Source organism: Lissotriton helveticus, chromosome 5_1 (assembly GCF_964261635.1).
Source record: "Lissotriton helveticus chromosome 5_1, aLisHel1.1, whole genome shotgun sequence".
NCBI lineage: Eukaryota > Metazoa > Chordata > Amphibia > Caudata > Salamandridae > Lissotriton > Lissotriton helveticus.
In genome coordinates this window covers 1,690,024,267-1,690,043,286 of record NC_136065.1, presented here as the reverse complement: position 1 = coordinate 1,690,043,286, position 19,020 = coordinate 1,690,024,267, and the positions used below count along the sequence as shown (strand labels likewise).

Genomic DNA, 19,020 nt, shown 5'->3' with positions numbered 1-19,020 from the left:
ACATTATCCATGAATGTGTTTGGGTTTTAGGAAGACTGCTTAGGTCAGCCCAAATTAATTTATTACACATTTTCAGTTAGTCTTGATAGTTACATTGTACATGTTTTAAACTACTGCTTATTTTGCAGTTGCCAAGGCTTTTTCCATGCATGCCTCTTAATCATATACAAGTAAGGTAGGCGAAAACTAATGCACTTACCAGTGCTTGTTACATTCCATTCACTTAAAGCCCTGTCTGGGAGCGCAATAGAAACAGACGACAGACACGTACAAAGAAGGATAGAACTAAAAGAAACATATCCTAGCTGAAAGGAAGACATACCCATTCAATGCATGCAGGATTTGGCGAAAGGACTGCTCATAACTCTTGTCAACGAAAACGGAGTCGAATAAACGAAACTGAGGCAGAATAAATAGAAACGTGAGAGAAAAACAGCCTATAATACTTGATGGTCTGAGCGTGAGTGGGCGTGCTAGACTGTCTTAATTAGAAGGAAAGCGGAACAGCGTGACTCTATGCTGAGGAGGAAGTGGGCAGGGCAGAAGAGGGCATGAGAAAGGCAGCGGCGCTGAGCTCCGGGGCTGAACGGGCAGGTGTAGGGGAGACTCAAACAAGCGATCCCCTGACAACGAGGCTTGAAGAGCGAGTAAGATCTGGAAGAACAGTGTGACAAACACACTGAACTGTGAACTCACAAGGGAGGGAAGAAGGAAGTCCCTGAGGCTGTCACCAAAGCAGAAAGAGCGAGAGCGTAAGCACCGAGGGAAAGCAAGAGAGCCGCCGAAGGTGAAAGAAAAACTGGGGGCGACTTGAGTTCGAGGAAGACCTCCAGAGAGACCACAAAGGACATCTTTAGTGTCAGCCGAAAGGGAGAGAGTGATAGAGTTCGCAAAGAGTTGGAGACATCGGGTTTTTTGTTTATATGTCCTCGGAGTGAAAGGCAACCTCTTACAGTGAAAGAGACCCAAGAATTTGCCCCTCTTTCGGCACAACGGACACACAGCTCGACTTATTTTTTGTTTAGGATGTCTCACAACCCGAAGCTGGTGGTTTTTGACCTTGGTAAGTAAGTAAAATAATATTTTATGTTCATAACGATTACACATCGAGAAAATACAAAGAAAAGCAGAGTCACACATGTTTAAAACAAACTATTTATAAAGAAGTAGACAAATCCTGGTCCGTTCTACAGCATCACAGTATGAACAGGCTTCCTGGACAGAGTGGCTCTTGTAGAAGTCCACACCTGCTTATTCCTACACCTGAAAAAAGATGATGGCGAATGCAGGAGTGGTTTCTCTCCATTTGATGTTCACCGGTTCACTCCACTGAGGGCATCGCCTCTGCCGATTCTTGGGTATGACTTTTCAGGTTTTTTTTGCTCCTCGAAAGCAGTTGCTGCATTTCCTCCAGCTTGTATATCGGTGTGACTTTAGTGAACCGTTGATAGATTGAAGTATCCTGAGACTAAACTAAAAATGCTAAAGCCTTTCTGTTAAAACCTACTTTGATGCTCACGTGTTATGTAGAAATATTCAGTGAAACCGTTCAGGCATTGCTGTGCTCTAAAAGTGATGGTTGATACTCATAACTACGTTCTCATTAATGCCCACTTAGACTACCCCTTTTTCAATAAGCCAGCAGAATATTTTTGTAACTGGACTGAGTAGAAGTAATTGCTGTAACCCATGACTGGTACTCATGAGTTCATAATGTATAATCTGAGAGTTTATAATGCCCGTTTAGAATCTGAGTGCTGTACTAGCCAGCCACTTAGCAGGAACTCGGATTGCAAATCTGAGTACAACAGATTACTTTAAAACGGGGCTCAACATTTCTTCCTCTGTCTTTAATTTAACCAGCCTTTCCTATCTGAGATTTTATAGTTCTCAGTAGATTCTATAGTTTTTTGTTAGAAGCACGTGCGGTAGTTGTAATCAGAAGTATGGTATGACAGCACCAACTAATTTAAATACTAAGAATTGTGCAAACTGCTTTAGTGAGGGAAGTTAGTCAAATACACAATAAGAAAAGAGAAGTAAATCGCCTGCCCAAAGACACTTGGGATGCAGACCCCCTAAGCATATACAAGTGTGAGAAAGTATAAAACAGCAGCCTGTTTCACTAATTAGGTCTTCGCCATGGCGAAGTGCACTGTGACGATGTGCTGGTAAAAGGTGGCACCCTTACAACATGGCCTGGGGGGCCGCAGTGACCCGTTGGTCAGAGTCGACTGCGCTCCATAAGGAGGAAGCCAAGGGTCTTCGCCGACGTCCCACTTTGGGACCAGCTATGGTCACGTTTCCTGGGTGCTACCCAGGAGGTGCCCCTCCCGGTGATGGTTGTCTCAGAGCAGAGGGACCCGATTTTGAGGTACTGGCTGGGCTCCACCCAGTTCGCCTAATAAGCGAGGAGCAGCACCCCTACAACCCTTTCCCTTCATACCCAGCATATCATCCACTGGACTGGACTTTTTTTTTTCTCATCCCCACTGTTGTCTCAGTTACCCCCCCTTGCCGACCGATTGCTATTCGCTGCCGACACTTTGGAAACTAGCACAGTCCTAGTTCCACTTGCATATCATTAATGCACTAGACTTGTCTTTCTGATAAGCCTAACTCTCCGTGCAGTGTACATTTCTGTATCCTGGACTTGTAATATGGGTCTGTTACCTGGCTGAGAAAATTAATATATACATTTTTTCAAAAGACAAACTTGTTAAAGCTGGGGCCATATGTGCTACTAAACACTACTGCGATTTTACTGTGAAGACACTTTAAAATACCATTTTGAAAGTCACTTACCAGGGGTTAATGTTCCATTACACTCAAATTCATCTTTTACGTTACTCATACTATAGAAAGCCATTTAGTATTTGTTCTATTAATACACTTTTGTACATACACAATTATTGCATTCATAGACCTAATTTCCTAATCCAGCGCTGTATGCCCTTAATAGCACGTACAGTCATGAGTGGCTGGATGTTCATTGTTTCTTTTTTTTCTTTTTTTTTTTATTGGAAATATTAATGCATTTACAGTAAATAAGAAAAAAAACAATACAGATAAAATCCGGACGTAAAAGCAGTAGTTCTTAAAAAGTCAGACTCATCACCAATACACAATCAAAGGGTTATACGACAGTACAAAAATATTCTGGCAGCACAATACACCAGGACCAAATACATCTTATTTACAATTCATAAAAGTTTGATCTTAAAAATATAGTTATGGTGGTATGGGAAAATTTCATCAATGCTCCTACAACTTCAACCTCCTCCAATCTGTGACAGGTGCCCAGAGCCTTCTTCCAAAATCCCGTGTTTTTAGTCCCTTTTGTTCATATAGGCAGGACTCAATATTATGGATTCCCAGCAGCCTAGATAGCCACATTTGGAAGGAGGGGGCCACCGTATCCTTCCATCCTGTAAGAAATTAAAAGCCTAAGTACAGCCACAGAAATAAAAATCAGTGCTTCTTCCTCTTTTCCTAGTTTTAAATTGGAATCCATATCCAAAATCATTAGGGTAGGGGATAGGTCGATCTTAAGACCTAGCAGCCCCTCCCAAAATTTTTCAATCTCATTTTTAACAGGGGTTAAAAGGTTGCAATTAAAAAACATATGTAATAAGTCTGCTTGGCCATCCCCACACCTTGGACACGTATCGTCAGTCCTAACCCCCCAAGCAAATAATTTCGCCGGGGTATAGTACAGGTTAAACACCGTCTTGTAGTGTTGGCCTTTAAGTTCGTGGCTCTAAAAATCTTTTTATTCAATAGAAGGGCCTGATCAACGTCTATATCTGGGTTGCCCAATTTTCTGGCCCAGGCTACCTCAGTCTTATCAACATCATCTTGGATCTCTGAGATAAAAATGTTATACAAGATCCTAATTTTTTTACACCCTCTAGTCATAGCCTCCAATAAGGGACAAATACCGGGGGATATCAATTTTGGTCTCTGAGCCTTCAATGAGCGTATCAGTTGGGTATAGACAAACCAATGGTTGTCGGGGATTCCATACCTATTTTGTAAAACATCAAAACGTACTACTCCCTCTCCGTCCATTACTTGCCACAATGATTTGATGCCCAACCCTCCCCATACTTTGAAAGTCCTATCTGCTTCTGTCGCTGAGAGGAGACTAGAGTTATAAATGTGTAGGTATGGATTAATTTTGGGGATGTTACAAAACTTTCTACAGCCCATCCAAACTCGCCAGACACCATCAATAATCTTATACCTTGCCTTCTTATAGAATCTACGGTCAATCTCACAAAGCATTAGCCCCAGCGCCTTCCTTCCTAACAGTAGCACAAATATGGAAGGAGGATGCTCAATTTCTAAGGTTACGTCATTTAGAAATGTCTCTGGCTGGAAAAGCACAGTCATTTGGGTCAGGAGGCAGGTCCAATGATACAGCTTTAAATTAGGGAGAGCCAAACCCCCCCTATCTTTTGGTAGGGACAACCGATTAGTGGACCGTCTAACTTTCCCAAATTGCCAAATAAATTTAATAAGAATTGACTCTAGATTCGCGATTATTTTCTCCTCAAGAAATAATGGAATGGCTCGAAATAAATATAATACTTTAGGGAATAAAGTCATTTTGACAGCATTAACCCTCCCAATCAATGATAAATGTAGCCCGCCCCACCTTCTCAGATCGGATTTGATTGATTTAATAAGTGGTGTAAAATTATCTTCCACAATTTTATCTACATTAGCATTGATTGTTACCCCTAGATAAACTGCTGCGTCCACAAATCTAGAATCAACTTTCACAATATTCCTTGTGCAAATGATCTGGGTCTTTGCTTCGTTTAATAAGTATCCTGACCTAGCGCCAAATTTTTTCGTTAGATCGGACATAACCTCCATTGCCTGCTGAGGATCAGATGAAAATACCGCGATATCATCCGCGTAAGCTAAAACTTTATTTTCATATCCGTTAAAAACCACTGGTCTTAACCTAGGACACCCTAGTATAGCCTGAATTAGTGGATCAATGAAAAGGGAAAAGAGAATCGGGGAGCACGGGCATCCCTGACGGGTTCCTCTCTTTATAGAAAACAGATTCGATTTCTCACCCATAATCGTCACACTGGCAACTGGATCTTGGTACATTGCCTTAAGTGCTCTTATAGTTTTGTGTCGAAACCCTCTTCCTGCTAAGATAGCCCCAGACCACCCGGTCCAAAGCTTTTTCTGCGTCGAGCAGGATCATGGCCATCTCCCCCCCCCCCCCCCCCCCCTGTGGCGGCATGGGCGTCAAATAGAGCAATAGCTCTGCTGGTATGATCCGTCGTGCCACGCCCGGGGACGAACCCATGCTGCCACGGAGAGACAAGACCGCCTATGATCCTGCCCAACCTCAAAGCCCAAATCTTAGAATATAGCTTCGTATCAGAATTGATAAGCGAAATAGGTCTGTATGACCCCGGATTCTCAGTGGGTTTACCCTTTTTATGGAATATAATAATATTCGTCTCTTTCCAAGAATCCGGGGTCTGACCTGTGAAAGCTATCCCGTTAAAAAGATCTACCAGGAGAACAATGATTTCCGATTCTATGCATTTATAGGCCTCCAAGGGAATACCGTCGGGGCCTGCAGCCTTCCCTGATGCCAGATCGTGTAGGGCCGTCTTAATCTCCAGTTGTGTAATATCCTTATCTAATTCTTCTCGTAATAAGGTATCAAGGCGTGGTCCTGAATCTTGCAAACTATCTTGCTGTTCACCAACCCTACTCTCCTCATCATACAATTTCTTATAGAATTCTTTAAAAACACTTAGAATCTCCTTAGTTTCAGTATATTCTTTACCCCTTTCCACTATCTTTGAGATTACATTTATGGACCTCTCTTGTCTTAAGCGGAGAGCAAGAGCTCTACCGGCATGTTCGCCTGTTTCATAACGATTGGTTCTAGTGGCCTGATATTCCCCTATAGCCTTTTGAGTGATCAATTTCTGTAACTGTGCCTTAATAGCGGAGAGGGCATTATAGCTATTGTTTCCATCACCACCTGATGCTATAACCCTGATATGCTCTTCTTCAATATTTGATAGTCTTTCCAACAGTTTGGTTTCCTCCAACCTATCTTCCTTTTTCATTTTTACTGAAAAACTAATGGTCTCGCCTCTCAAAGCCGCTTTGAAAGATTCCCATACTATATTTCGGGAGGCGCTATATCTATTAGCATCAAAAAAAGCTTCCGACCAGTTCTTTAAATGAGTTACAAATCTTAGGTCTGCCAATAGTCTCCTCTCAAAGGTCCAAGGGGATTTACCTCTTTGACTACCAACCCTTTTATACAAGACTACCAATGGGTTGTGGTCCGACAACACCCTCGGTAGCCTAGTGATGGTAACTTTATTGATTTCTGAAGAGGAAATAAACAAATAGTCCAATTTAGAATGCTTCTGGGCTGGGTTCGAGAAGTATGTAAAGCCGGAGTTTTGTGGTTCTTTAGTGCCCCAGACATCGGTTAAGGCCAGTGATCCCATAAGTGCTTTAATTGCCCTGTAAACCCTGGGTTTTCGACCACCATACTTTGCATTATTCCCCCAGTTTGCTGAGATATTTAGGTCTCCACAAACTATTAGAGGTCCCGGCCAGCCAGCTAATTCGATCTCCAGAAAATCAAAAACCTCTGGGTCATCTCCATTAGAGCCATAAATTACACATAAAGTTACGCCAATTTCCAACTCTGAGATAGCCCATCTCCCATGACTGTCAGTCTTCACCCTTTTGACACCACACAGGGATTTCCTCACCAAAATGGCGACCCCCCTGATCATTGTAGATTGTGAGGAGCATGCAACTAGCTCAAAACCATTTAAGAACAGAAGGTGCCTCTTTGCCCAAGGGAGATGCGTCTCCTGGAGACAGAGTACATCTATTTTATTGAATTTAACAAAGTGGGCCAACCTTTGTCTCCTTCTCCAGTCATTAAGACCGCCCACATTCAGTGTGCAGATATTACAGTCTAACATCGTAGCTATTGGTTTGATGACCCTGTGAGCCCTGTCGCTTAATTCTATTACCCTTAATTGTCTGCTCTTTTTGTCCGGACAAATCAATCAAAACAGTAATGCATTTTATATTCCCATTTTTCATTTTCTACCATCTGCTCCCCTCCACCCTCCCCACCCCTCCCCCCTCCTACTCCCCAACCCCTCTATCTCTACCCCCCACCCCCCACACCGTAAGGCGCACAGATCTAGTCTGTGCATGTGATGAAATGCATAGTTTACGGCGAGGACAACTAGAAATACATTTCAGGAAATAAAAAACCACCGAAACCCAAAAGAGAAACAAAAAGTACATTCAGATGTACATTGAAAAGTCTTACGCACTGAGAACCCTAACCAGTAAGCAAAAAATGAAATAAATTATACCTGTTATACCCTTATACCTTTGTAATCAATTAAACTACCAGTTTATCAGAATCTATTTGCCCAGACTGTCTAGATACTCCTTAGCCTTCACTTCTGAGGAAAAGTACATCGTTTTCCCTTCATTAATTACTTTAAACTGTGCAGGGTTAATCAAATAAGCTTGAAGTTTCTTATCTTGAAAGGGTTTTATCAACCCCCTAAGACGCCAACGTCTCTCCACAGTTGCGTGGCAGAAGTCTGGGCGAACAAAGAACGACACCCCATCTACATTTCTCCTGGCATCGGGTCTAGCCTTATCCGCGATCGCCTGTCGAAGGACAAAATTACCCAGAAATATCAGTACTGCTCTGGGTTTATCCCCTTCCTTGGCGCTCCTTCTCTGATTAAAGGGAAATCGGTGCACTCTTTGTAGTTCTTTGGGCCAGTCCCAGCTTGATAGCTCCGGGAAGGCTTGTTGAAACAGTTTAATGATAAAGGCCCTTATGTCCGAACCTTCGGCTCCCTCCGGAATTCCCAAAACTCTCAGATTGTTCCTTCTAAGCCGATTTTCAATCTCTTCCAGCTTCCACTGTATGTCTAACACCTGAGAGCATTGAGCATCGACCTTAGATACCGCTCCTGCCACCTCGGTTTCTGTTGCTACCACACGCTCCTCAAGGTTTGACACTCTATCTCCCGTAGTGGCACATTAAGCTTTAGAGAGTTTCCGCACCACTCCCTGCATTTTCCGCATCGCAGCCTGCGATTTCCGGCTATCCTGACGCGTTTCCTCTCTGTGAGCTAAAAGCTCTTGGTGTATAGACTCCAACAGGGATAGTTGTGTCTGTTCCATCAGGGGAGTACCTATTAAAGGCAGGGCAGAGGAGTGGTCCCAACTTAATTCACTTTGCTTTTGCTCTTGTCCCCAGGCAGCCTTCTTGGTTTTCATGGCAGTGGGCGGCATATCGCTCTCGGGGTCAGTCTCTGACTCTTCACAAGAGCTGTGTTCTTCATCCTCTTCAGACCACTCACCTCCGCCTTCGGAGACTGAAAAGAAAGGCTCACTAGGGTCATTCTCCTTTTCACCAGCGGCTTCAGCTGTTCCCCCCTCAATCATATCTTCATTTTCAGCCGGGGGTTCTAACAAGGTTTCTAATGAGCTGGGTATACCTTCTACTCCCGCAGATCTAATCTCCCCATCACTCGTAATCTCCAGATTTTTATTACTACAAGGTAGTGCCTCATTAATGCAACCTACTTCAATAGGTGTTCCTTCCACGGGATCTCCCCCAGGTGCTTGGGGAATATGGGGTGCATCAGAGTTCCCAGGTAGATCATGCGGAACCAAGGGAGCACTTCCTCCCAAAACCTTCTGCCCCTTCTCCTTACCAGCCTTTACCAGCAGATCCAAAACAATAGCGGTAGCTAACCGGGTCTTGGGGGGCCCCCTGCTGTCTCTTTCTCTGCTGGTCTTGTAAGGGAAGCTCTTCTCCATGCGTGGGGTCAGTCATTAAAACCTCTGCCTCATCCTTTGCAGCTTTCTTTCTGGCATTGCTCGACTTCGAGCTGGGGTTCTGTTTAGGAGCCATTTCGTTCCTCTGCTGCCGAAAATCAGCTTGATAGCAGCTCACGGTGCAGAAGGGCTTCTGCTTCCTCTCCTGACTCCACTGACACCGACACCGAAACGAGCTCCGCGGCTGTTTTCGATTCGGCAGTTGAGACCGCCCACCTCTCTGCTCGAAGCGGCAGCCGGGAATGACAGCCTCCAGCGCCCGCAGCACAGCCCTCAGACGCTGCCTCGAAGACCCGAGCCGTGCGAGGGTCAGCCACATTACTTCACTTCAGCGCCGAAAGAAGCCTCAAAGCAAGGTATGCCAGATATGCGTGATGGGTTATTCAGCAGTGCGTTTTACAAAGGGTTTCATACGAGTTACCGTCCTCGCCGTAACTGCTGTGCACCGGCCACTCAAGCGGCCGCCATCTTGCCCCAGATGTTCATTGTTTCTTTGCCCACAAAAACGTGCATGCTTTTGTTTGCCACAGTTACTCGAAGCATGTAAGAAGTATCCTGAATCTTTCAAAGTACAAAAAGAGAACCATCGTGGACTGCAGGTATTGTGCAGATCACTTGAAGGGTGACAATGGTGCAACATCTTGGACGCATAAAAATGACTGCTATTTTAAACAATAGACACTTGCATGCCGACCTTACTGAGCTATAGGTGTTAGGGTCATTGCACACTTTGAACATCACACTGTTTTTATCCCAGCTAAAGGACCTTATTAATAAACAGGAATTGAGACCCTGGAGGCTTTTTTAACTTGCACATAGGTTTTAGTAAGAGCTCCCCCTACAAACCATGCTGAGCCCACCCACTCACTAAGTGCAGTGGGTGAGGATCCAATGATGAAGCAGGACAATGGTGCTACTAGTGGGTGAAGATCCCGCTAACCTATCCATCATTTTCCTCCATCTTGTGAGTTGCAGCCTAACTGTGCCCAGATTGCAGTGAGCAGAGGCAGGAAGTGGTAAGGAGGCAGACTAGTGCTGTCTCTTTCCAAAAATATTAAAACGAGCATTTGCAATACAATAGGTCTTGCATTTGTTACGTTATGGCTGTTGGTGTTAAAAATGACCGTTTTTTTACTTCAGCTTTTTTATACTATTGGCAATTGTGATTTGCAAATATAAGAACTCCCCTGCAAATAAAAAAATAAAGGTAAAAAACATTTTCAACAGCAACCGTTCTAACTTTAACAAAAGCGAGACCTATTGCATTTAACATGTATAACTTTCACTTTTTAATCTATTTGGAAACCTTTTCCAGAAGGGAACCCTATTTACTTACACTCCCTTGAAATGTATATATATATCTTGAAACATAGTTTCTTCTACTCTTTATATAGGATTACACATAAGGTTGACACCAAGGGTGACAATTTCCTTTCTAAATGTTTGTGAATATCACACATTTCAGAGGAATTAAGCAAGTACTAAACACAATTTGCACTCGGAAATATCAGCAAATCCAGATTTTGCGAAACAGAATTCAGAAATTGGTCGGAAAAACTTTTTAAAAACCTTCCAGCCTGTAATCACTACAAGACGGCCGAATTGCCAATATTTTCGGACTAATATGGCTTTTTGTGTGACATATTAGTGGGATAAGGGTGCCTTGGATTCAGTCCCTCATATTCCCTTTGTAAGCATGAAGGTAGCAAACTGCATGAATGTAAAGAGGATAAGATGCAAATACTGTAATATTTGACATCCGGCGTCTTTTAGACAATTGCAAACCTATGTGCTGATGTAGCTGTTTTCTGTATGTTCCTCAATAATTCTGTTACCGGGATTTTATTCAGTCTCTGGCATCCCCTCCCATATCTTACGGGTGTAGCCTAGGACATCCTGGGAATCACCATCTAACTTTTTCCTTTCCAGCTGGCTCCCATGTCACTGACGCCTAGTGCACAATCGGACACAATCTGTATGCATGTTCCACCCTATGATGCAAGCAACCGCGAGTATTGCTATGTTTTTACCATTCACGTATCCCAATTTCCCTTGTTGAGGGATCCTGCATCACAGATTTAGTTTGTGTGCTCCAAATTTTCCACTGTACTGTACGCAAGGGCTTTTACCACCCAAGTAAAAATATATATTTGGTTCTGGGTTGTTCCCCTCTGCTCCAACACCATGTGCGCTGATTTCACACTCCTGAAGTTCATTAATGAAACTCATATAAGAGCGTGATGTTTATAGATGGGGAGTGTATTTCCCTCACTCTTCTGTTGGCCAGTATCCTGAAATTCATTTTAGTTTTATTGGTCACTTATATGGTATCCAATTGCTGTGCAGAAACTTCCCTAATTCAATTTGGGAAGCACAACAGGATAGCCAGTGTGGATGATCAAGTATGTGCACGCGCCAGAAATGATAGGGCACATTCAGCGGCAAATTATGCCAAGCTTTATTCCTGCAAACATTGCTGCATTTAGCACCAAAAACTAATGATCCAAGAGACACAAACAAAGTTCTAAAATGCATAATGTCAACACGCAGTACAGAACTGCTTCAGATCATAAGCTCTCATCTCAATCGAAGTAACTAACTCTAGCTCACACTACTGAATATGATAGATAAGCTAATGCTACAATGTCCTTATACAACCAATCAACCTCCTGCAAGCACGGTCTCTCGCACCACATTCAGCCCTGGCCTGTGTGCAAAGACTGACTTGCCTTATTAGCTGTGGCATCACTTGGAGTGCTTTCAGGAACATCACATCACGGCACGGCCCGCAATTTTGCCCAAACATGAAACCTGGTCAGCATGCACATGAACTCGCATATACATTACAAGCTAGTGCAGCGACACGTTCCTTACACATTCATCATGAGCTGTTTTTCATTAAGTTACTTAAAATAGTTTTCAAGTTTCTATTGTATTTTGCTGCCTTGTGCCACTAGGTTTGGAATATGTAATTAGCCCGTCTTTGCAGAGGAAGCTTACTTGGGTGCTGTCGGCTGCCGCTGAAAACGCCAACTCCCTTGCCATCCAGCCTCCCCGTATCCCTGGAGGGATTGACCGCCCTGCCGCCAGTCAACAGCTTGCAGCACCCGCTTCGCGGGTGCCGCTGCGCGGCGTGAGGCGTGGGGTCGAGGCTGCAGGAGGGCTTGCCAATTGCAGGAAGGAGGAGGGAGCACCGCGAGGCTAACGAGGGCGCGCGCCGCAGGGACTCTGAAGACCAGGAGTCCCTGCGCTGCACAGGTGTGCACGGCCGCGCCCCCAGCAAGACACGCCCCCCGGCTGACCAGGAACTAAAAGCGGGAAGTCTCACAACTTGTAGCGGGACCCGTCTTTGCAGAGGAAGCTTACTTGGGTGCTGTCGGCTGCCGCTGAAAACGCCAACTCCCTTGCCATCCAGCCTCCCCGTATCCCTGGAGGGATTGACCGCCCTGCCGCCAGTCAACAGCTTGCAGCACCTGCTTCGCGGGTGCCGCTGCGCGGCGTGAGGCGTGGGGTCGAGGCTGCAGGAGGGCTTGCCAATTGCAGGAAGGAGGAGGGAGCATCGTGAGGCTAATGAGAGCGCGCGCCGCAGGGACTCTGAAGACCAGGAGTCCCTGCGCTGCACAGGTGTGCACGGCCGCTCCCCCAGCAAGACACGCCCCCCGACTGCAACGCCCCTTTATAAATACCGGTTGTCTGCTCAGCGGGACGCGAGCGGGACGCGAACGAAGCCCGAGCAAAGGGCGGGCAGTCTGTGGCAGTCAGGGGCTGACAGAGGCTGGGCTGGGCCACCCCTCTTACATCCATCGTTCTTGGGTCAAGGGCTCGGTTAATAATTACGGGCCTCGAGGCCACCATGTCAACTCGCTCTGGTAAAGCTCTGAGGGGTGGGGGAGAAAGTGTGACAGGGAACACAATAATTGGCACAATGGACAAATTTATCACAAGGGTAGCTGCGGTAATTGAAAAGGAGATTGTGATGACGGAACGTCGCCTCTCACAAGACTCCTTTCCTTCCAAACGCTCCTCTTTGGGAGCAGTTGCACATGCCCTGTCCCCAATCTCCAACTACCCTATCTCCCCCTTGACGGAGATTCTGTCCGCAGAGCCACGGATTGTAGCTATAGAGGCTAGCATTGATAGGATAGAGAGTCTAATTTCTAATCCACCCCATCCCAGTCCCAGCCCAACTGCCGCGGGTCCTAGACCTACACCACCAACGGCTACCCCTCCTGGTTACAATTCCCTACCTCCCAACGAGGCTCCCACTCCAAGCCTTAAACCGTCGCCTCCGGCACGAGTTTGTCGGGCTCACAAGAAAAGGAAAAGGGTTATCAGCACTAGGAAAGGAAGCTATTCATTGTTCCACAAGCGCCCAAGGACACAGCCCCATAAAGGTCCTACGCTCTTAGAAGCTGGAGGGCTAGTATCATTAGGGAATACTACCCCCTCGGGGCCAGTAGCAGAAATGCCATCGCCCTTGCACCCGGTTAAGGCATTACCTACATCCTTAAATGAGGGGTCCTCCCTAGAGCACTTCGAGAAATTGGTTAAGGCTCTGCTGGTACCGCTTATTGACCAAGTCAAGAGTCTGGGGGATAGGCTTGACAGATTTGAACAGACCACCCGGGATAATTTCTTCTCCTTGAAATCCCTCATCAAATTGCAGTCAAGGCTTAGGGAGGACACTGCAATTGGGATTGAGGGGAAAGTAAATTTAGCAGGCCCAACACAGGGACGCTCACCGGCATCACCCGCGCTTGCACAAGCCAGTGGGATGACTCCAACACCAGCACCACTGGCAGTTGCAAAACCGGCCAAGCCGACCACTACTACCCATGTTGTCCAGGTTCATGCTAGTACCCCCCCGGCAGCGAGAACAGCTAAACCTAATCCTGCTCAAAAGAAGCGGCAAGATGGAGGGGCTGGTCACAATTCTAAACCACCTTCCGCTCCACCCACTGTTGCCAGGGGAGTAGCCTCGGCTCCAAAGGCAAAAATAACTACAAGTTCACCTAAAAATCCAAATCCAGTGGCTATCCCTCAAAAGGTGGTACGCAAGTGTCCCCCAGTTAATCTCCCCCCCCGAGTGCCATCCATATGTTGTTGTCCTTACCAGGGTTCCTGCCCTGAGGGACAATCAGCAGGAAACCCACCAGGCTCTAAAGAATAAGGTCATCCATTGGCTGAAAGCCAACAGACCCCTTCCCGTGGGTGTGGATGGCCTGATTCTTGGTGTGCGCAGGGTGGGTTGGATTGGCCAGAGGAAGAAAGTGGTTGAGGGGGATTGTGTGGTGGTCAATTTCCAAGACACAAGAGCTGCCCACTCAATATGTAGCCTTGGACAGGCCACGACCGGTTCCGGAGTTGAAGCAGTAGATTTAACATTCTTCTACCCGCGGCCGGTCTTGAATCCTATAAATAGTTTCCCTGTGATACCGACCCCAAACTATGCTTACGGTCAATGGCACCCAGCAACAACTGTTGTGCAACCGCATGCAGCTTTGCCATTGCCAAGCTGGGGTGCCAGGGGTTATTGACTTCTTGACTCCCCAGAGGAGGCTCGGACGATTTGGCTTTCAGACGCCCACCCCTTGATAACTGTTAAACCCAAAGATCCCTTGACTACCTTAGATGAGCAGGCTGCACTAGTATATACAGGGGAATTTAGGGTGGGGAGGACTCCATTTGAGCCTGCCACCATTTGCCCTACTGCGGGAGAGACAGATCCATCTGGCCTTGTCGAGCCCTGCAGCATTTCGGCTGTGGCGGACCCACCTATTAGGGTTCTCAGCTGGAATGTTGCTGGTCTGGACAGGAAGCTGGCCATGCCTGACTGGAACGCACTGGTGGAGCAATACTCCATTTGTCTGTTCCAGGAAACCTGGAGTAAAGAGCCCCTACATAAGGCAGGATATTCTACTCACCATCTACCAGCTGTCCATTCTGAGACAGGCAGGGGTCACCCTTCGGGTGGCCTCATTGTCTGGGTAGCCTCCGCACTTAATTGTAGGGTGGAGGAGCATGATACTCATTGCCCGGATCTTCTCAACATCACCCTGAAAAACGCCAAGGGGCATGTTATCGCTAATATCTTCAACATCTATGCCCGAGGTATGAAGGGGGGTAGAGAATCCCCCACCATAGCCTGTTTGGAGGCCATGCTCCGATCCTCCCCATACAAGCACCGCACCCTGGTTGCGGGTGACTTAAATTGCACCTTCGAGCCTCTTGGCCCTGAAGTCTCACAGGACCAAGAGGAAGACGATAATAGGTGGGGGATCCCAACTCTAGAACTTAGACCAATTAAAAAATGGACAGAAGTGGTGCTCCAGGTCAATTCCCTAACAATGGAATTTGACCTGAGGGCTCTTAATGGCAGGACTAGTTCCGACAAAGAGGGAGCCCATACTTACAATAGGCCCGAGCATACGTCAAGAATCGATTATTTTCTTCTTGACGTCCATCTATGGAGCTTGGTAAAGGATATGGTGATCATACCCTCTGTCGAGAGTGATCACAATCTCCTCTCGCTTACCCTGACCAATAGGTGGTTAAACGGTTTAGGGAGCAGAACCGCTTGTCCCCCCCGCCCCGGATAGGTCAGTGGTCTCTAACTGTGGTCGACGGCTAAAGTGGACTAAGCTATCGCTCTCAGTGGAGAAGATTTCTTCCATAACGCACCTCTTAGCTACAGCCCTGGAAACCCTTGTCTCTCCTGAGGGTGGGTTGGTGGATGTGCCTGCCAGGTTCTGTAACCTAATCCAGGCTCTTAGTGATCTTTTTATTGTCCGAGGAAGCGCTAATAGGAAGAAACCATGTTCCCGGGCCAGACTAGGGTGGTTTAATTGCAAGTGTAGGGAAGCGAAGAAACTGCTTGTTGAAGCAGTCAAATCTAAATCTCAAATTAGGACCAGGGAGGCCAGAAGGTTATATTCTCACTGCCAAAAAAACGCCAAGAAGGAGTGGGAGGTCAATTTTTGGCAGGACCTCTTGGCTGCTAGTCGAGGGAGAGATGCGAAAGGGTTCTGGGACCTGGTGGGCAGTAGGAACCGTCCTGATGACACCTTGAGGACCTGCACAATTACTGCCCAGTCGTGGTTTAATCATTTTATGGCTCTTTATTCCGCCGTAGAAGGCACGCTAAATGACCCCTTTATTCTTCCCCCCTATACCTTGGACAGAGACATAGACCTTTTCTCCGCACGGGAGGTCACGAACTTGATAAAAACTCTTACACCACTAAAAGCAGCTGGCCCGGATGGGTTACCTGGGGACCTTCTTCGAGCTTATCCAGGTGAATGGGGGGTGCTGATCTCTGCACTCCTGAATGCTATTATCGAGGGAGGATCAGTGCCAGAGTCCTGGAAAGGGGCAGAGGTAGTCCCCATTTTTAAAAAGGGTAGTCTGGACCTACCAGGGAACTACAGGCCAATAAGCCTCATAGACTCTACCCAGAAGGTGGCGGGGAAAGCTATCTTGGGGAGGATCCTCCAATGGGTGGATGATAACCACATACTGTCTGAGATGCAAGCTGGGTTTCGCTCAGGCACAGGAACCATCGAACAGGTTTTTAGACTCTTGTTACTATACTGGAAGGTGGTGGAACTGGGCAAGGGCAGTCTTTACCTGGCCTTCATAGACTTGAAGACTGCCTTTGACCTGGTTCCTAGGGAGGAACTTTGGAGGGTGCTGTATGGTCTCGGAATGCCCCCCTATATTCTAAATCTCCTCATCAAACTGCATAATGCCAACTATGCCCAGGTCAGATGGGGTTTGAACGGGGAAAAGACCGATAAGATCTCGGTTGCTAGGGGTGTCCGGCAGGGCTGCGTTCTAGCCCCCACCCTATTCTCCCTCTATGTGAATGGGGTGGTAGAGCACCTGCTTGAAGAACCAGCAGACGCCCCCACATTGGGTGGCGTAAAGATCCCAACCCTGTTGTTTGCCGACGACACCCTCCTCATTTCGAAAACCCCCCAAGGCCTACAAAAGCTCCTAAACCGCTTCCAGGATTTCTGCGTAAACAGAGGACTTGTCATCAATGTGGACAAAACGAAGTATCTAATCATGCACCCCCCCGCAAACTTGGCCCCCCACCCATCCTGAACTCAATCCCCCTTGAAAGAGTGTCAGAATTTGACTATTTGGGAATCCGTTTGAGCGATGCGATGAGCTGGACCCCCCACATTAACAAAATGACTGTAGGTCACAAAAGGGTGGGGGGAGCTCTGGTAAAGGAGTACAACAACTCATCAAAACATTGTGTAGCTCCGATAATAGATATCTACAAAGCTCGCGCAGTATCCGCATCACTCTATGGAGCTGAGTTATGGGGCCTAGGCAACATGGAGTCTCTGTCTAAGGCAGAAAACAAATTTCTCAAGGACCTTTTGGCTATCCCGATAAGCACCCCGACAGTTCCGGTGTTCCTGGACGCAGGTTGTAAGTCAATTAAGGACCAGGCCCGCCTTCGACCACTCCTGCTCTGGGCTCGCTTGTGGAGGGTCCCTGAACTAAAATCTTACGCAGATGGGCTGACAGAGGTGATGCACTCAGATGGCTGGCAAAAGATTAAATGGCTTAGGGACATTAAACATCCGCTCGGGGACCTGGGATTGGGCTCTTGTTGGTCTACACACTCATCACCCCCAAAAGAGACCCTGAAAAAACTTTATTGGGAATGGGTTTCAGCCAAGCTTATTAGCAACCAGCGACACTGCAACTCTACCGCAGCCTTTTTGAAAATTAAAGACGTTGTTGCCCTTGAGCCATACTTAGACATTATTACCATCCCCATGGATCGGGCTCTCTACATTAAATTTAGACTAGGGACTCTACCCCTAGCCGATCTCCTCTCCAGATGGAACACACCAAAGCAGGCATCACGCCACTGCGCCTTATGTACCGATAGACCCGAAACTGTGGCACACTTTCTCTTCGAATGCCCGGATTACATGCGTCCTAGATCCCACTGGCTCAAACCACTTTGTAGAGAATTGGGCACTCGACAGTGTTTGGTGGCTCTACGGATTCTATTAACGGACACCACCCCTCCTATTGTTTGTGCAGTATCCAAATTTTTAAAATGGGCTTGGGCTCTACGGAGAAGGTGGTGACCTCAGTGATGGACTGCCTACGCGAGGGCATTGATACCAACCTTCCGCAGGCCCTCATCCTTTTAGACCTGTCCGCCGCTTTTGACACGGTGGACCACTCCATCCTCCTCACCCGTGTCAGGGCGGCGGGCATAGAGGGCCTGGCCCTCGCCTGGCTTGAGTCCTTCCTGAGTGATGGGGCTCAGGCGGTCCACCTAGCTGGTTTCACTGCTGCCCCTCGTAGGGTCGCATGTGGAGTCCCCCAAAGTTCCTCACTTTCTCCCCTTTTGTTTAATTTATACATCTACCCCCTTATTTTTTTGTTACAGCAGCTTGAGGTCACGGTGTTTAATTACGCCGATGACCTCCAGCTAATCTTTAACCTCTCCCATTCTTCCTCTTCATCCCTGAACGTCCAATCCGTTATGCTGTTCATCCAGGATTGGATGAACTGCAACCACCTCAAACTCAATCCGGACAAGACGGAATTAGTCCTGACCGGAGGTGGTTGCAGTCCCTGGTCCCCCTCCCACTGGCCTCCCTCACTTGGTGTCCCTCCGATCCCCGTCCCTAAGGTCAAAACCCTTGGTATTTTTTTGAATTCTTCACTTTCTGTTCACTCACAGGTCAACTCAGTTGTTTCCTCCAGTTTTTTTTCCCTCAGAACCATTAGGAAGATCTCTCGCTTTTTCTCTCTACCCGCTCTAAAGATCATAGTGATGGCTATGGTGCTCTCGCGCCTTGATTACGGCAATATCATCTACAACGGCGCCCCAGCCTATGCCATTCGCCGTCTGCAGCTAGTGCAGAACCAGGCTGCCCGCCTGATTCGTGACAGTGAGTGCAGAGTGACAGTGAGTGCAGAGTGACAGTGAGTGCAGAGTGACAGTGAGTGACAGTGAGTGACAGTGAGTGACAGTGAGTGACAGTGAGTGCCAGTGAGTGCCAGTGAGTGACAGTGAGTGCCAGTGAGTGCCAGTGAGTGCCAGTGAGTGACAGTGAGTGACAGTGAGTGCAGAGTGACAGTGAG

The 19,020-nt window shown here is 47.0% G+C and overlaps 1 protein-coding gene across 1 annotated transcript in view; it reads left to right on the top strand.

Annotated features, from left to right (window-relative positions):
- The first annotated feature begins 324 nt into the window (after positions 1-324).
- Positions 325-19,020, top strand: part of MDP1 (magnesium dependent phosphatase 1) — a 118,392-nt gene continuing 99,696 nt past the window's right edge. The window contains exon 1 of the mRNA XM_078644933.1: positions 325-1,063. Coding sequence (XP_078501059.1) covers positions 1,027-1,063 — 37 coding nt within the window. The 5' untranslated portion in view covers positions 325-1,026. The remainder of the gene's footprint in view (positions 1,064-19,020) is intronic.